At 31.5% G+C, this 27,731-nt stretch overlaps 3 protein-coding genes across 53 annotated transcripts; all 3 read left to right on the top strand.

Annotated features, from left to right (window-relative positions):
- Nucleotides 1–801: 801 nt before the first annotated feature.
- On the top strand, nt 802–2,913 carry LOC146952781 (BURP domain protein RD22-like). 2 transcript variants are annotated; one of them, XM_085705895.1, is made up of 3 exons: nt 802–917; nt 1,046–1,154; nt 1,794–2,913. In XM_085705895.1, the coding sequence occupies exons 1-3, from the start codon at nt 876–878 to the stop codon at nt 2,627–2,629; spliced, it is 987 nt and encodes a 328-aa protein (XP_085562021.1). In that variant the 5' UTR covers nt 802–875; the 3' UTR covers nt 2,630–2,913. The 2 variants fall into 2 exon arrangements, with proteins under 2 accessions (XP_085562021.1, XP_085562029.1); XM_085705903.1 differs by having other exon boundaries at nt 819–914.
- An 11,463-nt stretch (nt 2,914–14,376) lies between these two features.
- On the top strand, nt 14,377–22,049 carry LOC146952780 (uncharacterized). 50 transcript variants are annotated; one of them, XM_085705718.1, is made up of 15 exons: nt 14,377–14,569; nt 14,686–14,766; nt 15,186–15,213; nt 15,535–15,648; nt 15,850–15,921; nt 16,169–16,282; nt 16,372–16,436; nt 17,148–17,240; nt 17,634–17,725; nt 18,240–18,309; nt 18,843–18,995; nt 19,067–19,164; nt 20,574–20,694; nt 21,341–21,485; nt 21,569–22,049. In XM_085705718.1, the coding sequence occupies exons 1-6, from the start codon at nt 14,554–14,556 to the stop codon at nt 16,272–16,274; spliced, it is 417 nt and encodes a 138-aa protein (XP_085561844.1). In that variant the 5' UTR covers nt 14,377–14,553; the 3' UTR covers nt 16,275–16,282; nt 16,372–16,436; nt 17,148–17,240; nt 17,634–17,725; nt 18,240–18,309; nt 18,843–18,995; nt 19,067–19,164; nt 20,574–20,694; nt 21,341–21,485; nt 21,569–22,049. The 50 variants fall into 50 exon arrangements, with proteins under 50 accessions (XP_085561844.1, XP_085561848.1, XP_085561835.1 ...); XM_085705722.1 differs by having other exon boundaries at nt 18,237–18,309; XM_085705709.1 differs by having other exon boundaries at nt 18,234–18,309.
- Nucleotides 22,050–25,628: 3,579 nt separating this feature from the next.
- LOC146952779 (BURP domain protein RD22-like) lies at nt 25,629–27,633 on the top strand. The gene is made up of 3 exons (XM_085705518.1): nt 25,629–25,757; nt 25,859–25,967; nt 26,543–27,633. The coding sequence occupies exons 1-3, from the start codon at nt 25,719–25,721 to the stop codon at nt 27,370–27,372; spliced, it is 978 nt and encodes a 325-aa protein (XP_085561644.1). The 5' UTR covers nt 25,629–25,718; the 3' UTR covers nt 27,373–27,633.
- The last annotated feature ends 98 nt before the right edge of the window (nt 27,634–27,731 follow it).

Raw genomic sequence — 27,731 nt, 5'->3', positions numbered from 1 at the left:
ACATGACCCGTGCGAAAGCACAAGTGTTTTACTAATTGAATATAAGAATTATATGTACTCTCTCTATCCCACCGTCATTTTTCTACTGTACATCAATTACTATTTATTAGTTTTTCAACTTTTCTACTTACTATTTCTCATAGCATTAATGGTGGTTAATTCTAAAAATTAAATCCCTTCAAAAAAATAAATAAAAATTAAGTTACAATTTCTCTTTCACATATAAATTAATTATATTTCTTAATTCGTATAGTGCAAAAGAGCCACTCATTTTGAGACGAATCTAGTAATTGTGTACTCTATCCGGTCTTATTTTTTATTGAGAAAAAAAACTAAATCACAGGATATTATGTTTCTAATTCACATGGATATAAAGGACGGGCGTGTGTGTGTGTGTGTGTGTGTGTGTCTATATATATATATATATATATATATATATATATATATATATATATATATATATATATAATAGTTGTGCCTATTAAATACATCTTTTACTAATTTTATTGAAGTAAAACAAGTGAGACTTATCAATTTATTGTTACTTAACCAGTGCCCCAAGGCACCAGTTAACAGCACCCTAAGAAGAAATAAGGATATGTTTGTAAGACCTAACTTGACTTGCAATGACGATATTATTAGGTTGAATATTTTTACCTGAATTTAAACACGAAACTTCACATTAATGTGTATGACATTTAGGTGGGGCTTGTCACTACATACAAACTAAAAAAAAAAGGATGCATGCACCTTTGTTTTCGGTTTTGTCCCTCGTTATATAAAGGGTTCTTGCAGCTTTGTTTTTCATTCCATCTCAACTAGAAGTACTTCTCTTGAATCTTTCTCAACTGCAGTTTCAGCTTCACTGATCCAACATGGAATTTCATCTCTTTCACATCATTACTTTTTTAATGGTGGTCAGCTTCACCTCCACAAATTGAACTATTTTGATTATTTTCTTCAATTAGTTGTCATATTTTTTATCTTTATTTTTGTTTGTAAAAATATTCACTACTAAATAATGTTAATATATTCTCAAATGTAGGTTGTGCAAGTGGGGACTAATGCTGCAATATTACCACCTCAACTTTACTGGAAGTCCATGCTTCCCAACTCTCCAATGCCAAAAGCCATCACTAATCTGCTACACCCTGGTTTGTATCATGCAATTTTACCTCCACATGTTAAAAGTGATTAATGATAATGTAATTAGAGGTTAATAACCACATAATAAACTGAATCAATCAATTGTTTTTATGTCATTAACCATGTAGCTTTCTAGTGAAATGTGAAAAATAAAATCTTTTAAAAATATTGATAACTCATTAACGATAAAATGAACCGAATTAATCACATAAGTGTTTGCATGTCATTAATCACATACTTTTTAACAAGTTGTAATTGTAAAAAAAGAGAATGATTCAATCAAAACAAAATTGCCAACTCATTAAACGAATCATGAACTATATTAGACAAATATTTGCATATAATTAATTAGTTATGTAGCATTGCGTGAATAGTGCATGTGGTGTATTACACATCATGTGTTAAATATCATTTTTTTTCTTTGTCGATTCTAGTAGTTGCAAATATATGGACAGAGACAGTGCATAATATATGAAAGGTCTGAGGTTCTATCACACAATCAATAACAAACAGACTCATAAGGTATTTGAAAGTTGAAGCATATCTATAGAAGGACAAAGTTTTTAAAAAAGATTAATAGATCATAGTAAAACTAACCATTATACATATTCTAATTTATTTCAATAATTTACTATTTTTAATTGAAGCTGAATATTGGAGTAATGAGAAAGCAAGGGATGTAAGCAATGGTGGTTTAAATGTTGGAGCCAGAAAAGGATATGAAGGAGGTGGCACTGGTCTGAATGATGAAAAGCTTCCATTTTTTTACTTTTATCCTATAGTATTCAATGAGAGTCAAATTCAATTACATGATAAACAAAATGTAACACTTTTCTTCTTGAAAAAAGATTTGCATCATGGAACAAAATTGAACTTGCAATTTAGAGAAACAACTTCAAATAATAATGGAACAAAATTCTTGCCTAGAGAAGTTGCTAATTCCATACCCTTTTCATCAATCAAATTGGAAAACATACTCAACAAGTTTTCCATCAAAGAAGGATCAAAGGAAGCTGAAATTGTGAAGAGAACATTAAGTGAGTGTGAAGCAAATGGCATCAAAGGTGAGGAAAAGCTTTGTGTAACATCATTGGAATCTATGGTTGATTTCACTATTTCGAAACTCGGAAACAATGTTGAAGCTGTTTCAACAGAAGTGGATAAAAATAGTTATGGTTTGCAACAATATGTTATAGCAAAAGGAGTGAAGAAATTGGGTGATAAGAACAAAACTATTGTGTGTCACAAAGAGAATTACCCTTATGCAGTTTTTTACTGTCACAAAATAGATGCAACTGAAGTTTACTATGTTGCTTTGGAAGGTGTTGATGGAAGTGGAGTTAAATCTATTGTTGTTTGTCACACTGATACATCACAATGGAATCCTAAACATTTATCTTTTTATGTGCTTAAAGTTCAACCAGGGATTGTTCCTATTTGTCACATCCTCCCACAGGATCATGTTGTTTGGGTTTCCAATTGATCAAAATCCATAGTCATATCCTTGAATAATAAAATTACACTTCGTAGAAGCAGCTACTATAAATGATATTAAATAATAAACATAGCATTATGCAAATAATGTTTGATAATGTTGTATGGTTACAAGGTTTGTGTGTGACCATGATGTAACAATATACTATAGTCAGTTTCCCCTTATAAATATGTTGTTTGGTTACAAGGTTTGTGTATGTCCAATGTCCATGATGTAATCATAAATTACTATGTTAGCATTAATGTATGGTCCAAATGCATTAAAATTTGATATACGGAGTCTTCCCTCGGAAAACACATATTATATGCAATAGTGAGGATTGTGCTTATTATATATGCATAGTATTGTGTAATGTTATTAGAGAAATGATATTTGTACAACCATTTTTTGACAACTTTTTGACAAATTTCTCTCTCATACTCACCAATCAAACGAGAGAAAACCAAAGTTGTCATAAAAGTTGTACTAAAGATTTGTACAAATATCACTACTCATGTTATTAATATATGTTGTAGGTTGTGATAGAATGTCTATTTTTTTTATGCATTCTTCCAATTGTATAATGTGTATCAATGACTAATTAAATAGAAGGCAAGCGGACAATATTTATAGACCTAGGAGATATGACATTGTTATGCATGACCCTTTGAAGAAGGTCTACAACCTTTGCTGTTAGAAAGCCAAAAATATCAAATGCGAATGGTATAAAAGCATGTTGAATGTCAAAACACGCTTTCTCATGTTTGGCCATTTTGCTTGATGCAGCTTTTAGGGTTGTTTGTCCTACTGTAAAATCTCTGACTCTTAATTTCACAAGTGTTGAAACCCTAGTGAGTCCACACATGCATGTTTTCCTCCTACCCATCCGTACACCATAACATTTGTTGGCTTAAGTGTCGATCTTCTATCTAGTGGATCGGTCAGGAAGTTCACAAGCTCCTCCTTCTTACATGATACTCATGACCGTCTGAATATATCAAAAATGATATCGCTAACAAAGTCAGGAAGAGTTCACAGGCGTCTCCTTCTTACATGAAGCTCCTTACAATGAATTGCATGCTCACCAAAAGTATACAGGCATGCCTTACGAAAAACAGTGCACACCTCGTCAATCAGAAATAGTGGAATGATAAGACGATATCTAAAGATAGTACAGTACTCCACTTGTGACATATGATGACCTAACCCATGAATAGGGATAGATAGAAGAGAATCATGAGCATGTGTTGCATGCAAACACCCTAAAATTGTCTTCTGTTTTGTTGTCATGTCAAAATTAACTTTCATATCTTGAACGCTTTTAAAACAGGACATTTGCCAAAACATGTTGTGTTTTAGGAGGGACAATGTGCTTGCAAGTAAAATTTCTAACGCCAAAATTTGGAACCGTACCACGAAAACCATCCAAATCATTGTCAAAATCTGATTCCATACCACTTATCTCATTATCTCTCAAAATATAATCTTGTAGCACCCAAAACTGTGTTTTGGAAGCCACAAAAGCATATGAAAAAGCCACTAACCCAACCCCCCAAACCTAATAAGTAAAGAAGCCAACCTCAATTGAAGGTCTCCAAAGAAATGAGCTCCACCAACCACAATGTCCTCAACCGCTCTACGTAGCTCTTTGTCAAATAACATAGTCACATCTTCCATGTGAATCGGTTGGCTGCCTCCTCCATACAACGATAAGCTCAAGGAGTGAATATATTATCCCCTTTAGATACTTTTTGAAAAATAAGTGACTATATGGAATTAAACATTAGCTTTGTATGATAACAAGATAATCAATGATAAATCTACAATTCAACTTTGAATAAGAAATTCACATTTGAATTGTTCTCAACCAATAAATTACTAATACACAATATAATTCATGAAAACAATAACAATATCAAACCAAACCTAAATGTATACGAGTAATAACTATCGCAAGAACTAAACAAGTTTGATCTATGATGAATTAATTGACAAGAAAATATTAACTATGTCAAATAATTGATTTGTTAAATGTATCTTCAAGATATTGTTAGAAAATAAAGTTCTAAAATATTCAATCACTTAGCATATTCTTCCATTAATCTAATCAACAATTTAGCAAAGATCAAATTATATTGCAAGAAATAAAGAGAAAGGGAGAAGAGAACACGTCCTCCTAAGGGGCACGTCATCTCTTCGTAGAAGAAAATATCTCTTCTACGTGCTTCCACTAGAATGTTGGAAATGTTTACAAGAGTCAATTACAAAGGTTACTTGAATTTACGAATCAACTCGATCCTAAACCTTATACGTTAAGTAATCACTCCAAAGCCTTCAATCTTCAAACCTTCTTGAAATCGGATAGTCCCAAGGTCTTCGAACCTCGAACTTGCATGCAATCTTTCGATATTTTTACCCAATAAATCTTCTTTCTAATGCATCGCTTAATTGGTTCCCCTTGAACCTTGATTGTTTGATAAACAACCCCCACAACTCCCTTTGGATGTGAAAAATACCTTCTTTTCCTTTAGATCTTTGATGCTCCACCAAGATCCTTGAATGAAACCAAACTTACTATTACTCTATAGCACCCCACACTCTAGATCTCCAATTGCTACAAGTGTTCTTAGAAAATGTGTTTAATTTGAAGAAGTTGTAGAAAAGGAAAGAGAAAAGACTTGAGAATGTTTTTGCAAATTGATGCGATAGTGAGAGAATGAGTGGAGCTAAGTATATATAGGTGTGAGGGATAGGAACAATTTTGGCTCAATAAAACAGAAAACACACTTTTGAATCGAATCACAAAACCCTTGAATCGAATCAGTAGTGTAAAAATTGAGATATGAGTTGCTATGAAGATTGATTTGATACCCCATGAACTATGAATCAATCATTGATACCCAGATGTAGATTGATTCGATTCATAGTAAATTTGAATCGAATCGCAGTTCTAGAGAGAAAAAATGGGATCAAAATAAATCAAATCGATTTGTTCTTCATAGACAATGAATTGAATCAAATTCGTTCATCCTTTTGAACCATTTGAATCGAACCAACAAAACTGGAGCCAACAAATAGAAAAATGATTCGAATCAAAATGTTGACATAGGAGATTTCGAACAATAAAGGATTAGCAAAACTGTGAAATGATATGACACAATAGATTTTGAACATCGAAACTTAAGAGGATGATGTATAAAAACTAATGACAATAAACTATTGAAGATCCAACCAAAGTATTTGGTTGTTTTGTGTTTGTCCATCAACAAGCTTAGTAAAATTATGCATAGTACTATTATGTATGTCCTAAATGGAATACAATCAATATATATATATATATATATATATATATATATATATATATATATATATATATATATATTCCGTTGACATCAGGTGTTAACGAATCCGTTGACACCAAATCATAACCGTCTATTTTATTTCATCCAATGACTCTCATTAATTCACTAGATCCACATCATCTCGTCCGTACTTGATTCAAGTTATTTCTCTTGCAGTGAAGTTTACAGTTCAACTCAATTTCTTTTCAAGTAATAAGATCCACAAATCCGTTAATTGTATTCCTGTCTACATCTCTTTGTTCTCTTTTGTACATACAATTTATGTAGTAAAATTTATGATAATGATTGCAATTGGAGAGAAAGGTAGTGATTTAACCATAATTTAATAGTTAATTAAAATACTCTTAGGGTTGTATTGTTTTATGATTTTGGGAAAATGAAAAACCCTTTAAATTGAGATGATGTCAATTGAATGGAGAAAACCTTTAAATTGAGGTGCTGCTAATTGTATAGAGAGAAAAAAATCAAGAATTATATTTGATGGAGACGAATAGATATGATTTTGTTATTGAGATTAGAGAAGAGAACAATGATACAGGTTCACGGATGTAAATGAAATGAATAATTATGGATCGTTGGATTAAAACAATATATAGTTGAGATTTGGTGTCAACGGATCCTAACACTCTCTCTATCTATCTATCTATCTATCTATCTATCTATCTATCTATCTATCTATCTATATATATATATATATATATATATATATATATATATATATATATATATATATATATGCAATAGTGAAGCTTCCTTCAGTTGCTTTAATTATATGAAAGTATGCGCTATCATGAACAAGATTACAACAGTGGTTGCGGACACATTTGAAGCCACCTCACAATGTTCTTCAGAATCACAATCACACCTCCTAGAGCTGCCCGAATCTAGAACATTACGTTTTCGTAGAGCTATCCTGTTGTTTCGTTTTTTCAACTCTCGTTTAGTAAATAAATTTGATAAGATAAAGTATTTGAATTGCCCTTTTTCCTTTTACTTTTGTTTATTTCCATTCGAACTTCCAAAATTAACTCTAACTTGAGTTAACTCACACGGGATATCGAGTGTGAGTCAACTTATGTTGCCTACAAATCCCCACAGGACTTAAGTTTCGGTGGCTAAATTTTTCAATTTTCATTTGATTCATTTAGCAACAACAATGGCTAGCTTCTTCTACGTAAAGCTCAAACATGTGATTCATTGTTAATTATGTACGTACATTAACTATTGTTACCTCTCAATGTGATTATATTATTACCTCCCAGTTTTTAATTGTATTTTTTAAAAATTAAATATTAGTTACATTTATTATTATTTTTTATTTTGTTTATTAATAAGATATAGAGTAAATTTCTTCGTTGGATCTCAAATGGTATGCTAGATTTCTAACTATAATTCATTACATTACCCTTTTATTTCAAATTATAATTAATTGTTCACACATTTTAGGTTGAGAATGAGCACAACACAACATTGACAGCATCTGTTAGAAACGGGCATCAGCATTTTGAACTTGCGTTAGAAACTAGTGATGATGGAAATCAAAGCGATGCGAGGTATAAGTTGTAACTATCATTTGATGTGCATTAGCCAATGGACTTAAGTCTTGTGGAAATTATTTTTTTGTTGTAGGAAGCGTAAGTTAACTCATGTTTGATATTCAACGTGAATTAACTTGAGTTGGGGTTAATTTTGGAAGTCTATAGTAGGAATGAGCAAAAATAAAAGGGAAAAGAGCATTTTTTATAAAATAAAGTATGTTAAAATTTAATGATGTAAATTTATTGATGGAATTTATTTAATAAATAAAGTACATGTTGAGTCGAGTTGAAAGAATTGAATGTATATTAAATGCTGCTAATAAAAAAAAATTATTAATGAGTAATGTGTATTTGCAGAACTCAATTAAGTACTCTTAAATGGGGAAGCTTTATTATAGATACCCTTAAGTTCTAGTGGATCTTATGGTTTACTATTTTCCATGTTTAATATTGTCACGTGAGATAATTTAAACTTATATTTATAAAATGGCAATTTAATCTCTTAAATTCAACCTTAGTCAATTTAGTCATTTCATGTCTGGCTCAAGCTCGATCTTTGATTTTGTTTTTTTATTTTTTTTTAGGCATAGGCTTTTTGTCCTCCCATTTCTTCGTACTTTTTCTTGTTGTATTCTTATACTACCTCCGTCCCGGTATAATTGACCTACTTTGGTTTTTCACACAGATTAAGAAAAGTGTATAAATAAAGGGGGAAGTGGAATATATTGTATTGGGAATGATAAAAGTAGTATTATTTAGTGTTATATTGTATTGGGAATTATGAAAGTTGTATTGAAAATTGAAATGAGTCAGTTATTTTGGGACACTTTTTTTTAGAAAATGGGTCAGTTATTCCGGGACGGAGGAAGTAATGATTTAAAAAGCAAGCAAGACTTAATATTTTTGGATTGTTTGACCTATTAATATCACAGCTAGTGGACACCTCGCTTATTTATCTTTAGGGTCATGTTAACTTGTGCCCTTAGGGCACAAGTTAAAGATCTAAAGAAAGAATTAAAACATGTGTGTTGTATTGAAAAAATAAGTTTTTAACTTTCCAAGACATTGAATGCACAATTTTCAAAAATAAGTTTCTACATTTGCCTTCTAAACTTGTGCCTTAAGGGCACAAGTTAACATTTCCCTTATCTTTAAGGTGAATTTATCTAGCCATTAGGTTGCTTGGTTAAAAAAAAGTATCACCATTAGTATTGTTTTTACTAACGGAGAATACTAACATGCTTGTCTATTAGCATTTTTTTTGCTGTCATTCGTTGCGTGTTTATATATATATATATATATATATATATATAGGGGTTTGCTAGGATACACCCACTAGTTTTTATTAAGGTGTGTTTTAGCAAAGATATAACTAAAAAGTTGTTAAATACACCTTAAGGTGAATGTTGCTAAAACACACCTTCTAAAAAATAAGTGGGTGTATGTTAGCAACTCCTATATGCATTTGCTAGGATACACCCACATATTTTTTAGAAGGTGTGTTTTAACAAGTTATAACTAAAAAGTAGTTAAATACACCTTAAGGTGTAGCTTGCTAAAATACTCCCACATAAAAACTAGTGGATGTGTTCTAGCAAATCCCATATATATATATATATATATATATATATATATATATATATATATATATATATATATATATATATATATATATATATATATATATATATATGAGATAGGATCCGTTGACACCAGGTGTCAACGGATTCGTTGACACCAAATCTCAACCATCTATTTTATTAGATCTAAAGGCTAATAATTGTTAGTTAAATCAGCCCACCTGAACCTTCTCCTCTCTACTAACCTATCGTCCGCAATCGTTTTATTCTTAATCAACTGTAATGAAGAAAAGTCTGAACCTAAAGGCAACAATGGAAGCCAAAACAATTCTGAATTTTCACAGATCACTTAAGGATGGCACAGCCACAACAATTCTGAATTTGTTTATCATCGAGAATCGATTACCAATTCAATTAAATTTAAAGGATTTCCATTTTATCAAAACCATAAAATTGATTATATATATCCATAGATCATGCACCAAGCAGATAATGCACCAAACCGATAACATCTTAGAAAGTCAATTCTTAAACCTAAAACTCCACCGGTAGAAACAAACCTTCCAATTGAGATCAGTTTTATATATTTGAAATAAACAAGACATGTCTTCATGAGTTATATTAGAGGAATTAACTAAGATGGAATGGATATACACAAAAGAATAATGTTAGGTGGGTGTGACGAAAAGTGATGATTTTAGCAGATGAAATGAAGAGAGTATCATGATGATACCATGTTTTCAATTTATGTTTATTCGGTGAACCAAAAATCTGTGCCATTGGATTGAATAAAATTGATGGTTGACACCAAATCTTAACCGTCTATTGTTTTAATCCAAAGATCCATAATTATTCAATTAATTTTCTCCCGTGAACCTTTTTCCCTTGATTCCCCTCCTGTTAAGCAAACTAGTTCTGCTTCGTTTGCGTTAACCATCCAAGTCTCAAATTATTGTTCTCCACTCTAATCTCTATAACAAAATCACTTCTATGTGTTTCCAACAAACATAATTCTTGATTTTTTTTTCCATACAATTGGCAGTACCTCAATTTAAAGTTTTCGATATACAAATGGCAGCCTCTCAATTTAAAGGGTTTTTCATTTTCCCAAAATCATAAGACGATACAACCTAAGAGTATTATAATTAACTATTAAATCATGGCTAAATCACTACCTTTCTCTCAAATTGCAATCATTGTCATAAACTTTGCATAAATTGCCTTTACTAAGGGATTGAATTGAAAGATATCACGTTCTTTTCGGTAATCACTACCCTCAATCTACCCTCAATTTATTAGCACGCATAAAACTTTGCATAAAACTAGTTCTCCAAACCTTCAATTTTATCTGGAGAACATCGATTGCCTGTATGCGTGAATACTACTAACAGGTGTGTGGATCTATTGCTGAAAAGAACTTAAGTTGAACCGTAAAGCTTCAGTGCAAGAGAAATAACATGAATCAAGTGTGGACGAGATCTGATGTGGATCTAGTGAATTAATGAGAGTCATTGGATGAAATAAAATAGACGGTTAAGATTTGGTGTCAACGAATCCGTTGACACCTGGTGTCAACGGATCCTAACTCATATATATATATATATATATATATATATATATACTTCCTCCGTCCCGGAATATCTGACCCATTTTTTAAAAAAAAGTGTCTCAAAATAACTGAGTCATTTCAATTTTCAATACAACTTTCATCATTCCCAATACAATATAACTCTAATTAATATTATTTTCATCATTCCCAATACAATATATTCCACTTTCCCCTTTATTTATACATTTTTCTTAATCTGTGTGAAAAATCAAACTGGCTCAGATAAAACGGGACGGAGGGAGTAATATTTTTCAAATTTATTCATTTGTTTGAATTTTAATATATCTAGGTTATCAAAATTGAGTTGAATTTGAAAAAAAAAATTATATTAAGAGCAAATTTGTAACCGAAGAATGTTTAATTAAAGTAGGGAGTTAGTTTTCGAATTTCATATAAATGTTGTAGATTTAAATTTAAATAGAATTATGTTATGAAAGGTAAATTCATCCAGAAAAATGTCTGGCCATATAATTAATCAGTTGGAAGTTAACTTTTAAATTGTCATTATATAATGGTATAGATTACTGGATGTGAAATAATAATTTAAAATAACTATAAGGTTTTAAATAAATAAATAAATAAAATTTACATGTAGAAATCTAAATCCCAAGAAATTTGGATTACACCATCTACTCCTGCTGATGATCATACTTATATATGCGAAACATGTAATATGGTAAGAAAGAGGTAGGTGGTAATTCATAAAAAAAGAAGAAAGATAGTAGGTGGTTTCACAAAAGTGAATGCAAAATGGAATGCATGGTTTCAACTATAATCCAACCCAATTTATCAATCCAAAACATAAGAAATAAGTTTATTGCTTACAGCATCTCTAGTGATGATTCTTAAGTGGATTTCTATTCATAAAAATCGATTATGGGCATATTTGTTATCTATACTATATATATAAATAAAAAATAAAAAATAAAAACTACCCCTTTCAGCATTTTTGGGTTGGATTTTTCCTTCTAAAAAATACCCTCAATTTTCAATACAAATAACACATGCAACAAATAAATAAAAATAAATTTAAATATTAAAACAAATATAACAAACATGATATGATATGAATATATACGTTTGTTTTTTTTTCTTTTATCATTTAAGAAGTATAACAAACAAGATGAGTATATTTATACTTATTTTTTCATTATCCTAATTATACCCTTAAACAACTTTTTCGATAATAAAGATTGTTGTTGGCTGTGAAGCCCCGATACTTCAAAATGGATGACGTACCGTATCCCCTGCGTATCCTGCACCGATACCTGCCCGATACTTGCCGATACATATCCGGAGAGTATCCAAATATTAAATTTTAATTTTTAAAAAAATAATTATCCGATACTTTCCGATACGTCCCGATACGCACGGATACTTGTGTTTTTTTATATGATTTTGGTTTCTGTTTTTTTTTTAAAATAAGAATAAAAACATTATATTACTATAATATATTACATTTAAGTACGACCCACACCACAACACACAATCAATTGCATCTTACCCTTTCTAAAAAAATTAGGGTTTCAACTTTTTCTTCCAAAGTGGTCGCCGTCCACTTTGGCCATTGTCGAACTGCTCGGTCATTTTCTTGTCAAGGAAAGAAGATGGATATAAAAAAGGACAATCAAGAATGTGGGACATTAGTAGAGATGCGCATGAACCGCTTGATGATGTTGGAATTGAGTTAGCAGAGTTGTCTTTGGATGAACCAGATTTGGAAGCTGATTTGTATCTTGATGATGGGAATGGAGGAGAGGAGATGTAAAAGTTAGTTACATGTTAGTGTTAACTCTTAGCACTGATGTGTTGTTTTTTGGATATAGTGTTTTTTTTGGATCGATATAGTATAACACTAACAATGTTCCTTTTGAATATAGTGTAGCATTGAAGTATAGCACTGATGGTGCTCTTTTTGGTATATATTGCGTATGTAATTGACTAATTACCACTCTTTTAATCGTCAATATTATTTATATTTATGTTAATGTGCTACGAGCCTGGTTTCTTGTGTTTGTTAATATATTTGCATATTAAAAAAATAGTTATAATTATATTGTACATTTAATTATATAATTTTTTATTAACGTATCCCAGGCGTATCGTATCTTGATTTTTGAAATTTTTCCATATCGATGTATCGGTGCAGTATCGTATCCGTATCGTATCTCGTATCTGGGCTTCACAGGTTGTTGGTGTCATTAAAAAATGCAACAAACATTTATATTTTTAGTTTTAATCAAAATTTTAATTTTATTTCAATTTATTTGGAGCACTTAAACTAGACAGCAACAAACATTTATATTTTTAGTTTTATTCCAAATCAAAATTTCATAAAATAAAAAAAAATTAATAATTTTCAAACTTTATCGTAATAAAAAGAGCGGAAAGATGGACACGTGAGTGCCCGTCTTTTCGCTAGTAAATTATAATAAAAGTAATTTTGATATAAATAATTTAGATATTATTCTTTAGAAATTTTGAAGAAAAACATAAATTATTTTGTGCTTGTTTCAAAATGATTATCAACGTTGACCGAAATTTTTGTATTTATTTTCTTTTATTATAAATTATTTTCTGTAAATTCAAGAAAAATAACTTTTCATTTTCAGCGTAAAAGTTATTTCTGTAACAAAATAATTTTTAGGAAAAACTTATCGACAAACATAACTTAAACATCAAAAGAAAAATTATAATGTTAAGCAAATGATTGTTTTTCTATTAAGACAAACATAACTTATACATCGTAAATGTAATTCTACTATTGATTTTAGCTGATTGTTTTTCTAATAGAATCCGTTTTTATAAAATTGCTTTAAATATAGAGTTCTTTTTTTTTTTTAGCAAAAAATTGATTGAGTCCTTAAATATAAAGTGAGGGTGCATTTAGTTTGGACCACTTGAAGTTTGGGTCCAAGTTGGACCAGTTTTTTGTACCATAGATTAAATCAGCTCATCAAATTTAATGGTAGTCTATCCACACCAAATCTCTCCCTCTCTCATTGCTGTCTCTATCAGAACTAAGAAATGGAAGTGAGAGAAAGTCGAAAGTCATCAACACGTATTTTTTTTTTTTAGCTGAATGAAGATTTGTTGAATTTGTGTCACTGTCCACACCAAATTCCATATCATTTTTTTTTTTAATTCTGAAACTTCATCATTCACTTCCTTCTTCATATTGTTTACTTCTTCCTCCATGATAGGAATCTGTGAATCCCCTTCACTGACATCACAATCTATTGTTTGAGAACAATATGCATCATCAGAAAGTGGCTTACTCCATTTGAACCAATTGCATTTTGATTTCCTGCAACAATAAAACAACATATTCGGATTCTGAACTGTCATGGAAATTTGGATTTCTGAAAAAAGCAAGGCATGTTTCGACATCTTATCCATGGTTGTCTCGAGCCACTGTTACTAGAGGATGCCACTAAAATGTTTTTGAAAAATTAAGCGCAAGATTTGCTTCAACAAAAAAGCAACTTTAACAAATTGAGGCCAAAGGTTAATCTACTAAACTAAATAAGAAAATTAATGTCCGTGGAAATTACCATTTTGCCCTTCTGAGGGGCATTTTGGTAATCCTGTAATTTGAGAGAAGGGTATTTTGGTAAAATCAATGGACATCTTGGTAATATGAGAAAAGAGAAAAGAGAGAGAGTACGGGAACGAGAGAAAGAGGAACTCGTCGGCCAAAAACCAGGAAAGGAGGAACGCTGGAAGCAGAAAAGGAAAACGAGGAAAACGGCTGAAGAGAAAAAATAAAAACAGGAAGAAGGTGAAAACGAAAGAGAGACGGCGAGAGGAGAGGAAAGTGTTGTGTTGGTGATAACAGAATGAAATGAATGAATACCAAGGTAATTTCCTCATCTTTTGTTTAATCAAGAATCATGATCGGTTTAATTCTTTGTGTTTTCTGTTTTATTGTTGCTATGCATGTTCGATTGCATGTCCAAGTTTTTTGTTTTTCCAGAATTTTCTTGGATCGGAGCAACTTCAACGGCGACCGACGCACCGGAAATCGTTTCCGCCGCTCTGGATTTAGAATCAGAAGGTAAGTAACTCGAAATCCGCAAATTGTGATTTTTAATTCAAGGTGATTTTTTATTCTTACAGAATTTTTTTGGGTTAGGGTTTAATTTTGATTGTGTTTCTTCAGACAATCTTATTTTTTATTTTAATTAAGGGTTTGATCTTTTGATTTTGGGTTGTTGTTTAGTGATTGCTGTTTGTATATCATAAGTGAAAATTGGAACCACAAACAACTGAAAAAATTTGAGAGAGAAGAAATATTGGGTTTGTTCTGAGATTGAATTTTTTGTTTTGTTTTGTTGTATTTACAGATTTTTTGTTTTGTTTGGTCTGGGAAGAATTACTGGGTTTTGGTCCTAAAGAAATCCTTTTTTGTTCATTTTATTGAAATCTTCTCTTACTCTCTCTATCTGTTTGTTGTTGTTACAATTTGGAAACAAGGAAATCTTCTTCAATTTGGATATTCAAGGTACTGCTTATACTCCATAGTTGTTCTATTTTTTATTTCCGATTTTTATTTTAGAATATTGAGTTTGTTGATTGAAGTTGGTCTAATTATGGAAATGGTGTTGAATTTGTTTTGTTTCTGTATTTGATTTGATTTATTTATTGTGAAATTTAACACTCGCGTGTTTGAGAAAATGTCTCAGTAAAAAGATTGTTAGTTTTGATATTGATTTTTTTTAAACAATTTTGTAATACGCAGAACTTTTTCCTTAATGTATCTCCGGTATGTTGACCTTTGTTCTGGGTTTTGATTTTAATTTGGTTTGTTGTTTGGTGATTTTAGTTTGTTGTTTGGTTTGGTGTTGCAACGCACAAATTTTATTCTTGATCGGAGCAATTCTCCGCCGACCGACGCACCGGAATTCGCTTCCGCTGCTCTGGATTTAGAATCAGAAGGGTAAGATTATGTCATTAAATAATTTATTTTGACATGTATTGAGAATTTTTGGTAATGTGACTACTGTGTTTGGTTTTAAATTATTGTGAGTTTTTAGCATCTAAAAACTTCATATAATTCAAAAGTTTGTTCCTATGAAAAGATATGTTTATTTATAGTGATTATGGTTATGTGATGATAGTGTAATTACAGTTTCTTCAGACAAAGGTCTTTGTGCTGGAATCAACTCCACGGCTGTCAAGATAAGCAGGGACTTGAGCAAGTTGAATTCTGGTAAGTTCTGCTCTTTGTGTGTATACTATGATGGCTGCAATAAGTGTTTTGAATGTCCACATCCACAATTGCATCAGTTTTTTTTGCCCACAATTGTCTGCAGTTTCAAGGATCATAATGTAACTTTATTCCCGAAAAAATTTATAACCTTTGCGATGTGAAATACTGTTTTCATTTGGCTAAATTGTCTATAAGGTAACGAAACTGATGCTAAATTTGTAATGTTGAAATATTTTGATGCGCATAGTGGCTGTTCTGTGGTTCTTCTGAAGATCTTTTGCATCACCAGGGACATTGTTCAACCACCACATATGGTTGTTGATTGTCCATTTGTCCTGACAATTCGAACATAAGTTAGAAAGTAATGCTTCTCTTTTTGGTGGTCTGTTTCCTCCCTTTCTTTGCTAATAGACTGTCTAATGTGATTGATTGGGATTTCTGGCTTGACAGAATTCTTAGTGTTCATGAGCTTCAATTCAAATCCCTGCAATGGAGACAATTTAATTTCATACATGGTTTGTAATTTTTTTTCTTCTTTTTTTCCTTCCCTGCACCATGTTTATTTTCTACAACCTGCACATACTGCATATGCAACCTTAGATAGTTAGATGTTCTAAATTTCTAACGAGAGAGACACATTATCAGAGAAGTAAAGCATCATATGCGGATAATAGGACTGAGCTCGAAGTTGGGATCACTAATCAATAAATGTTTTGTTCATTGAATAATAATAATCTTCTATCCTAGGGTGATTATTGTTTTACGTTTGTGATTTTATTTGAGATGATTTAGGCCCTTAGATCACTAAAACAAGGAATCACATCATATATCCACAGCCTACCAAAAAAAAAAGCAACATTGACCTCAACATTGGTACACTGTCACATGATCATATCATATACAACATTGTAGAGACTTTCATATTTGTTTCATGACTACTACTAAAAGAAAATTCTGTTTTATATAGGGGAAAATGCAGTTGAAGTAAGTAATCATCTGCTTTATTTTAAACCATACTATTTAGTATGTTAATAACTTTATTACAAAAAGGGAAATGCCGAATAATAAGTACAGATATCGTTTACAAGTTACAAGCAAAATATCAAGGATTAGTGATCCCAACTTTATTAATTTTTAGTTAGTCTTTTGCTATGGATATATATATGTATACACTGTTAGATTTAAATCTATCCAATTTTTTTAACAGACAAATCTTTTGTGTTCAGTGCTAACAACTAACCTGGATGACATCAGTCAATTGAGACAGTGCAAGATGGAGCTAAATGACCTAATGGATGAATGGGAGATATGACCTGAAGGTGTTCCTCTTGCTCTTGGTTATTTAATTTTTCCTAAGTCCTATAGAAGAAAATTTAAAAAAAATTCATATGATTTGATTGTAAATCTATTTTTTATACAATATATGTAATTTTCCCTGCATTATGGGCTGGGTTGATATTATTCCCCGCTTTTAATGTTTTCTGGTGAGTATTGACCCTTCATTGTAGAAAAACATTAAATCAAAATCTTTAGAGCTCAATCAAAGCTTTTGAAATTTATAGTTTGCTGAGTGACGGATATGGGGGTTCTTTAGTTGCAAATAAAGAAAAGGGTTTTTTTTGAGAATCGCCTGAAACCGATTGTGTTTTCATGAATTTAATTGGTTTAAAGGGTGTGCTTGGTGTTGAATTGTTCTTTGGTTTTGTGTTCAGGCGTTGAAAGTTGCTAAGAAATTGAAGGATCAAACCGTGTCCGGATATTCTAATGACTCGAATCCGTTTGGTGATTCCAATCTCAATGAGAAGTAAGTTCCTCTCTTCTCCCTAATCTTTTTTGATATAGGAATACTTCAACTTAGTTCATGTTGTTTTTTACAAATGTGTATTGGTAATTCATATGCAGTATTTAGACACTATGTAGTTTGAAGAAACTTTATTTCTGTTAGGCACTAGGTAGTTAGGGAGTTAAAATGTCAGTATATGTTCAAATGTAAATATGGCACTTCTGAAAAAACTAAGTTAATTATTGGTTGAGATTCCTCCCTACTGCAGGTTGCTGGATAATCTTATTTAGGAGGACTATTGAACAAGAAAAAATTGAATAACCTTTGGAATGAATGTTAATCCTTGAATTTTTTTATGATTGCTACTATTTGTTATGCTTTGGCAGAAATTTTTTAAATTTTTTGTGTGGAGGGTGGGATTAATGTTTAGCTTTAGCTGCAGTTGTTCTTAGATAATTCCCTCTTCAGTTTTTTCTGTTTTATTTGGTTCCACTAAGCTTGCAAATTTATTGACATTGTTATGTTCTAGAAGCAGTGACAAGCTTGTCTGTATAGCAAAAGTGTGCATTTCTATTTATGATATTGGAGAGGCAATCAAATTGAAGGTATAATCCTGGTTTTCAATCATGGCTTGAATTTCTATGATGTATGATTTTCTATTTTCATTTTCATGCAGTAAAAGGTGGATAGAAATTAGATTTGTGGAAGTTTGTACAAATGAGTGTTGTGTTTGTAGTTTTGGATTGATTTTGCTTCAGTTTTGTTTTAGATATTTCAAATATTTGGATTCAGTTTTGTATGAAAGCAAGTGTTGTTAAATTCTGATTCATTGATTGCTATACTACAACTGGCAGAGTATTGGGTTAGACTGAAAATATAGCATGTTATAACAATTAACCAGAATTTGTTTAGCAGACAAGCAACTGCTCCATGAAGCTTGTGATTGATATGGCTATAAGAGTTATCCATCTAAATTTTTATTACAAATGAAAACTAATCTATCACTCTAATCCCTTTGATATTTCATGGCCTTTTTCTCTATTAAAACCCACAATAGTGGCATAGCCACTTTCAATTTGACCCGTAAATTTTTGCTTTGTTATTCATGCTCTCTCTTTTTGTTTCTGAACAATTTTAGTGGTAATGGGTTTTTCGAACCCTGAGCTGAGCGTCTACGCCGACAAGTTCGTTAACATGTTGCACGATTCAGATCTCATGAACGCGGAATTCTATCTTCTGGATATTGAAGGCTGGCGAGCGAAAATGCTACTCAATCCGAATAGTTTTGTAGGTAATGATGATTAAACTAATTTGGGCTGTTTGGGGACTGTTTTTGGATGAATTTTGACATGTTTCATGCAGGAAAATTGGGTCAAATCTGCAGAATTGTAATTTTCCACGGAAGCTGGCTCGAAATATTTGATCTTAGGTGCATTTTCCTCTGGAATCTAACTGTTTAGGTACGAACGGACAACTACCGATAACTAAAAATATCCTTTCTTAGCTTAGAATGTTTTATATATCCTTTCTTAGCTTAGAAGGTTTTATATATTTGTTTTAAATATTGAATCAAAATTGCAAATGTGTGCTTTATACTATTTAAACTTATAATATATTGATTTAGTTCTTTCATATATACATGTGTTTCAATCTTTGCCATCTAACTTTCTCTTTTTGGCTATTCATGATTGTACATTCAACCTAAGATACGAGTTCAAATACTCAAAATGTACTTAAAGGTCTTCTTTGCTGGACGGATTGTGAATTGTGGCCTTCTTTACTCTCTTATTCTGGGTTTGGCAATGTAGATTGTATGTAACATGACTATATTGCTCGAGAGTAGTTTTGCACAGGTGCTACTATGTTGTGAATAGATACCCTTCTTATCTCTACCCTTCTCTTCTATTGGATTTATTAATAACAATTTGAACCTTAAATGAACTCACCGGAAATTGTAATGTACTCCATAATTTTCATGTGCTTTAGTATTGAATCATGATCGATAAGGAGGGTGGGAAAAGATAAATTTTTTGTTTTCTGTTCTATTTAAACGCTTTTCACCTCATAAAGGGCGGTCTGTATCTTAGATGGATGTAGCGTGCGGTTTTTAGCTCAGTTTGTACCTCCCCTGATTTTAGATCAGGAGGTTTTCTTGTGGTGGTGTTCTGTTGTCAAAAAATGGATCTCTCTACTGTTGTACCTAATAAAAGTGGTAGGGGAATATAAGGAAGTTTTTAGATCATTCTAAAACTGAATTTGAAAAATTGTTTGAGTAAAAATTCTCACTATAAGTTTGCACTTTAAGTCATCTAGAGGGTTTTTGCTTCGGTATTTTCCTTCTGGGCAAAGACAATTCAATTTCTCCTATTCCCACACAGTGGTTGGATTTTGAGTTATTCTGTAGTGTGTGGAATAAGTTGCATTCGTTATAAGTATGCCAATGTACATGGTTGCAAGGCTCTCCAAGACAAAATATTGACAAGAGGTGGCATTGGTCTTGAAATGTTATCTTTGTCCAATGTCTGGGCTGGACAAACGATTTAAATATATCCATATGGCATAACTGCCTATCATATAAGTGTGTATATATAAAGATATTTCTATAATTATATATAAAATAAAGTCAAACTATTTTCACATAATCTTAAATTGTTTTCATAAACTATCTTTTAGAGCTTTTGGAAATAAGATGATAGCAATTTATAGACATGTCATACGCAAACAGTCTCATAAGTGCTTATGACACTATTTATTTATGCTCATATAAATCAATCCGAACAGACCCAAGATTTTCTTTGTTATTATTTTTATTGTTGTTGTTTAAATTTAGATGTGATTAGAATCTTGTGACATTGCCTTATATTGGCAGATCCTTCAATGATCAGCCTGTAAACAACATTGGTGTACTTGGCAATGAAGTCTTTAAAAGAGAACATGATGACCTTCTTACATATCTAAAAGATATACCAAAGAAGGCTTGTGATCATAAAGTAAGTTTTTCATTTGATTAAATTTTTTAAGCATAATGCTTTTCTCAATGTAAATATTACACACATGTGCAATTTTTTTACCTAAATTCTATGATGAGATACATTTGTGGGGTGAGTTTTGAAGTATAACCACATAAGTTGAAAGATAATTGGCATGTACTTTTTAGTATATTTGGTGGGAAAACATTAATAAAAGGATTGATGTACCTACCACATTTTGTACCATGTTATGCAAATTTTTGTTGTGTTATTGATTTCATAGTTGTTGTGGATCCAATCTCTAGAATTTCAGCTTAAAGTTAGTAACTACTCATGTTTTGTTATGTAAAAAAAAAAAAAAAAACTAATCATGTTTTGTTTTATCTATCTGTTTTCTTAAGAAATTAATATGGGAGGAGGAATGATATTTTATTTAGTGTGAAGGGGTAGACACTTCACACATAGTCTACAAGTTGAACTTAAATCTGCCCTTTTAGATTATAAATCTAAGCAATTACCAATGTGCTAGCATCCATCAGAGTTTGAACTGAAATCAGCCTCTTTAGATTACATGCCAAGCAGTTACCACTATGCTAACATTTAATATTTTTATTTTATCTATTGAAGTTACATTTCTTGGTAATTAAGATAACACCTATACATGTAGATCAATGAATTTGTAAAACGAGCTCGAGCTGCCAAAATACATGTATATATTATCAGTCAACTGAAAAAGCAAATGCCTATCGTGATAGGGAAAGCTAAAGTTCAACAAAAACTCATTCATAACCTGGAGGGGGGAATTCACAAAGGTATAAATCCACAAACAACTCTTTAATTACTCACTTATTGTTATGATACTGATAAAGAATGAAAATCGAAACACGTGTTACAGGTACAAAGGGAGTTCTATCTCTCCCTGCCGGAGACTTTCCAAATGTTGATCATTTCAAAGAGGTGTTGAGTGTTTATAACATCGACAAGTTTGAGAAATTGAGACCGAAAATAATACAAGTTGTGGATGACATGCTTTCTCACGACATTCCTAATCTCTTAAAGACTTTTAGTAATCCATAAGTTTGCAAGAGCAGTGGACAAGGACAACAATAAGGATCTGGATCCATTTTAAGGACATTCCTAATCTATTGAAGGAGAGGATCCATTTTGGAATCAATTTCAAATATCAATTTCTCCCTCTCTTTATTAAAAGTGAATGTGCTTCTAAATAAAATTGATTTGTCAAGATAAAGAGTTGAACTCATTTTTCCATATAATTTGTTTAATATGATGCCTATGTACAGGTACGTGGCAAGCGAGTTGCATCAAATATGATTGTTTCTATACTCTTTTACTTAGTGGTAATTTGTTTATGTCAATTTTAATAATATAACCATTTCTTAAAATTTTAAGCAAACGTGTGATAGAAAAATAGGTAAAGTTTTGGTGTCATTTTAATAATATAACCATTTCTATACTCTTTTGGTGTCATTTGATTTTTATTTTTTTTTAAGTTTTGGTGTCATGCGCTTTGTAAGTTGCGTTTCACATTAATGAAGTTTGCATTTTCCCTTAATTTGCTCATTTATCGTGTATAACAAAATATTTCAACCTGGGGGTGTATTGGATTAGGATTTTGAAGGACAATTTTTGCTTAAAAAGTCTCAAAGATTTTGTAGGATTTTAATGACTTTCATGATTTTAAAAGACAATCAGGATTTTCAATTTGGATTTCAATGGATTTACATCATAAGATTTTAAAGGATTTTAAAGGATTTTAAGATTTCAAAAGATTTTATGAATTTTAAGGACTCATTGAAAAGAAATGATTACAACACACTCTCTATCATAATATTTTGAATACATACTCTTATTTTTTATTTTAATTTTATGAGAGATAGAGAGAGGGGGAAGAGAGGAGGGAGAGAAAGGAGAAAAGAGAGGAGATAGAGGGAGAAGAGATATATATATATATATATATATATATATATATATATATATATATATATATATATATATATATATATATATATATATATATAGAGGGAGGAGGGGGAGAGAGAGAGAGAGAGAGAGAGAGAGAGAGAGAGAGAGAGAGGGAGAAAAGAGAGGAGAGAGGGAAGAGAGAAGGAAGAAGGGATAAGAAAGAGATAGTAAAAACTTTTAAAGAAAAACAATCCCAAGAAATATTATGTCTTCATGAAAGACTTTTTTTTTGTTAAAATTTCACTAAACAATCTCACAAAATCCATCAAAATCTAATTTATTAAACAATCCTTTGAAATTTGAATGATTTTGAATACCATGAGACTTTTTTAAGTGATGAAAAGTCTTGATTGAATACCTCAAGACTTTTTTAAAATGATAAAGAATCTTGATTGAATACTATAAGACTTTTTTTAAATTGCAAAGAGTCTTGATTGATTACCACAAAACTTTTTCATAATTAAAAAGTCTTTTAAAATCCCTTAGAATCCTAATCCAATACACCCCCTGGTTGTACACTACTTGGCAGCATCTATATTTAAGCTGCAGGACATTATGTATGTAATGACAATGATTGTTATGTTATCTTTTATGACATGCCTTAGATCATGCATCACAAATATTCGGATTATGCGACCTTCGTTCTTAAATTTACGAAGAATGGTAATATTCCGTAATTTGAACATCTCTCCTTTAAAACAAGTTTTTTTAAAAGTACGTATAATTCACATGAAAGGACTCGATACTAAATTGCAGTTAATATCTGTCTTTGCTGTAGATCATGTGAAATGATTTATATACGTTGAAACTGAAAGGCAAAATGATATAAATCAGGTAGAGAGGCATCCAACTATCTGTCTGATTCAGAAGTTTGTTCACCTGAAAGGACTGGATACTAAATTGCAGTTAATACCTACCTTTGTTGTAGATCAAGTGAAATGATTTATATACGTGGTACTAAATTGCAGTTAATATCTGCCTTTGCTAGGGGTGGCAAAAATACCCATGTCCATGGGTACCCGTGGGTAAAATCTGTCACGGGCATGGAGCGGGTAGCTAAACAGGTATCCACGGGTATAATAAACGGGTATTTGACTACCCATTATTATATGGACACAGACACAGATTGGATTGTATCCATACCCATGGGTACCCATACCCGATAATAAATTAAGTAAATTACTAATATATCTTTATATATCATATCTTATTACTTAAAGTTGGTACTTTATTGAAGAAAATTTTACCGCCCACCTAAAAATCCTCAATAATAACCTATTTTTATTTTAATTTTTTTTAATTCATCTTATTAAGTTCATCGTTTCCACTTCATTCACATCATAAAACATATAGATTATATAAGAATCATGAATTTTCTACGAATTATGTATGATTTATGAAATTTTGAGTGGATTATGTATGGATGTTTAAAAGTTGAAGTTTTTTGGTAATTAAAAAAGTTATTATTTGTACCAAAAAATAAATAAATTCAAAACTCCATGGGTACCCATGGATACCTCAATACCCACGGGTACCCGTATAGTGGGTACTCACGAGGATACGGGGCGGGCATAGGTATCATATTTATCCAACGGGGCGGGGACGAGTATCATATTATTCGTACCCATGGGTATCCATTGACATCCCTAGCCTTTGTTGTAGATCATGTGAAAAGATTTATATACGTTGAAGCTAAAACACAAAATGATATAAATAAGGTAGAAAGGCTTTCAGCTATCTGTCTGATGCAGAAGTTTGTTCACCTGAAAAAGCTGGATACTAAATTGCAGTTAATATCTGCCTTTGTTGTAAATCATGTGAAATGATTTATATACGTTGAAGCTGAAAGTCAAAATCATATAAATCAGGTAGCTTTGGTAATAGGGTTTTCATTGGTTTATAGATAGATATCAATTATTACTGGAAAAGTGTTTCTACCGCTGACTAAATATGTTTTCATTTGTTACTCGTGATCAAGCCATTTTGAAGATTTAATTTTGTAATCCGTAATGCAAGAGTACTCTAAATATTGTATTATGGTTTATAATTATTTGTCATTTCGCAATCTATCCTTCCAATATAATATTTTGTCAAATACGTTACTGAACCCCCGTGCGAAGCACGGGTTTGTAACTAGTTTTTGGTTAAAAAACTTACAAAAGCAATCGTAGGATTTTGGTTAATCGAGTCCTTTGAGACCTATTAAATGGTAACTAGTAAGTTAAATGTTAAAAGAAACATTAGTACAACAATGTTATCTATCTCCAAATCGAAGCAAACTTGAAGGCTGAAGCAAGTCCTCCTCAACAAGTTTTTGTTGCATGATTCTTTGAGAGGGAAAGAGAAAGAGACAAGGAGATGAGACAAAGATAGAGGGGATTCGATGTAGAGAGACCATAATAAAATTTGATGGGCTGATTTAATCTAATGGTACAAAAAACTGGTTCAACTTGGACCCAAACTTTAAGTGGTCCAAACTAAAATGAACCATGTGAACCGTTTTTCTTTTAAGAGAAATGATATTTTGACAACCACTTTTTGACAACTTTTGGACAACTTTTTCTCTCATACTCACATGATGTTGTTATTCTCTCTCTTCCTTTTTCTCTCTCCATTGTTTTTGACCAATAAGAAGTGAGAAAAACAAGGTTGTCAACAAAGTTGTCATCAAATGGACGTCAAAATATCATTACTCTTCTTTTAATTGCTCTTACTCTCTTCTTTTACTCGGGTAACTTTTTCATTATTCTCATGACACTTTTAGTGTTACCGACAGCAAAAATAAACTCTCATGACACTCTTTGGCATCTACAGCCATATGTTTAACCAAACTACACATTTAACCAAAAACTCACATAGTTGAGCCAGGGGAAGTTGAATTAATAAGTTGGTTGATACATTGTGATAAATCTCCGTTTTAATAGTTACATACCATTCACTATTATATAGGCTGCATGCACCTTTGTTTTTTCATTCCATCTCAACTTCTCCTGATCATTTCTTCCAAAAGAGTAAAGACTATCTTTTTTTTTTCTTTGGAATTTCAGCTTCACTTATCCAATATGGATTTTCATCTTGTTCCCATCATTACTTTTTTCATGGTGAGCTTCAACTACATAAATTCAACCAATTTTCTTCAAATAATTAACTATTTGCTTGTCAAGATAATAATTTACTAATGTTAAACTATTCTCAAATGTAGCTTGTGGTAGTGGCAACTAATGCTGCAATCTTACCTCCTCAACTTTACTGGAAGTCCATGCTTCCCACCTCTTCAATGCCAAAAGCCATCACTAATCTGCTACACCCTGGTTAGTATCATAGTCTAGAACTGATGTCTATATAATATCTGAAAACTCTCATACTCATTTTATATATAGATGGAATTTTACTTCCATGTGTTTAAAATGATTTCATTTTAGGATTTAATTCATGCACATTGTCGGTGTAAAAAGAAAATTATATTGTCAAACAATTCTAATAATCAAATTATTAATAACATTTGACTTTAATCATAACTACTTCAAAAATCACACATATGATTAATTGTACTTTGTTCACAGTGTAAAACTTTTAACACTAACAATGTATCAGAACTAAATCTTATTTCTATCAGATGATCTCTATCAGAAAGGACTTATGATATATGAAGGACTAAATTTAAAATAAATAAACCAAGTAATTGGGTTTAAGTGGTTAATGAGCCTCTCTATGACGAATAATTCAATCATATGATTGAACTCCTGATTACTATGACCCCCTTCCCCTTAGACCCCGGAGAGTTAACACAAAAAATATTAAATAAATAAAAAGTCTGTGGATCAAAAAGTAAAAATAACTATTGTATAAATTTTAATATATTTCAATTTACTCTATTTATCTGAAGCTGGATATTGGAGTGAAGAGAAAGGAACTTGGGTGGATGTAGGCAAGGGTGGTGTAGATGTTGGAGTCAGAAAGGGATACTATGAAGGAGGTGGCTCTGATGTGAATGTTGGAGTTGGACGTTCTCCATTTATTTATAATTATGCTGCAAGTGAGACTCAGTTACATGATAAACCAAATGTAGCACTCTTCTTTCTGGAAAAGGACTTGCATCATGGAACAAAACTGAACTTGCAATTCACTAAGATCACTTCAAATGCAGCCACATTCTTGCCGCGCCAAGTTGCTAATTCAATACCCTTTTCATCAAACAAGGTGGAATACATAATCAACAAGTTAAAAATCAAGAAAGGGTCAAAGGGTGCTCAGATTGTGAAGAACACCGTCAGTGAGTGTGAAGAGCAAGGGATCAAAGGAGAGGAAAAGCTTTGTGTAACATCATTGGAGTCTATGGTTGATTTCACTACTTCAAAGCTTGGAAAAAATGTTGAGGCTGTTTCAACAGAAGTGAACAAAGAAAGTAATTTACAGCAATATACAATAGCATCTGGAGTGAAGAAGTTGGGTGAGAAGAACAAAGCTGTTGTGTGTCACAAAGAGAATTACCCTTATGCAGTGTTTTACTGTCACAAAACAGATACAACTAAAGCTTACTCTGTGCCTTTGGAGGGTGCTGATGGAAGCAGAGTTAAAGCTATTGCTGTGTGTCACACTGATACATCAGAATGGAACCCAAAACATTTGGCATTTCAAGTACTCAAAGTTCAACCTGGGACTGTTCCAGTTTGTCACCTCCTGCCTGAGGATCATGTTGTTTGGATTCGCAAGTAGAAACAAACAAATCCTATTGGTGTCATCCAAGAATAGTTACACAGTTTTTATAGTATAAAATAAACTGTGAAACTGATTCTAGGATTTTACAACTATCACTTTGTTTTACTTTCAGTTTTAAGTATTTTACATTTGCTATGATGTATTATTACAAGTGTGCTATTTGTTTTACTTTTACAGTTTTAGGTAAGATATATTTGCTATGATGTATTACATGTGTTTTAATTTATGATACAGTGAAGCTTTTTATTTGGGTGAAAATCAGTTATTTTCATATTGAACTTTAATATTTTCACTTCTTCATTATAGTTAAGCTTATTTTATTTTATATTAACCAATTTCATCTCAAGATCTCGGTG

This window comes from Medicago sativa, chromosome 1 (assembly GCF_051527215.1).
Source record: "Medicago sativa cultivar Bolivia chromosome 1, Bolivia_mono, whole genome shotgun sequence".
In the NCBI taxonomy this organism is placed as follows: Eukaryota; Viridiplantae; Streptophyta; class Magnoliopsida; order Fabales; family Fabaceae; genus Medicago; species Medicago sativa.
The sequence above is the reverse complement of the archived record's forward strand: the minus strand, read 5'-3'. Positions and strand labels throughout refer to the sequence as shown.

Excerpts from the sequence above, each read along its gene's own strand:
- LOC146952781 (XM_085705895.1), top strand. The coding sequence starts at position 876 with ATGGAATTTCATCTCTTTCACATCATTACTTTTTTAATGGTG. Across the intron at positions 918-1,045 it reads TCATTACTTTTTTAATGGTG|GTTGTGCAAGTGGGGACTAA; the intron begins GTCAGCTTCACC and ends TCTCAAATGTAG. Across the intron at positions 1,155-1,793 it reads CACTAATCTGCTACACCCTG|CTGAATATTGGAGTAATGAG; the intron begins GTTTGTATCATG and ends TTTTAATTGAAG.
- LOC146952780 (XM_085705562.1), top strand. Across the intron at positions 14,767-15,173 it reads TCTGGATTTAGAATCAGAAG|TTTGGAAACAAGGAAATCTT; the intron begins GTAAGTAACTCG and ends TTGTTGTTACAA. Across the intron at positions 15,214-15,534 it reads CTTCAATTTGGATATTCAAG|TTTGTTGTTTGGTTTGGTGT; the intron begins GTACTGCTTATA and ends TGGTGATTTTAG.
- LOC146952779 (XM_085705518.1), top strand. The coding sequence starts at position 25,719 with ATGGATTTTCATCTTGTTCCCATCATTACTTTTTTCATG. Across the intron at positions 25,758-25,858 it reads CCATCATTACTTTTTTCATG|CTTGTGGTAGTGGCAACTAA; the intron begins GTGAGCTTCAAC and ends TCTCAAATGTAG. Across the intron at positions 25,968-26,542 it reads CACTAATCTGCTACACCCTG|CTGGATATTGGAGTGAAGAG; the intron begins GTTAGTATCATA and ends ATTTATCTGAAG.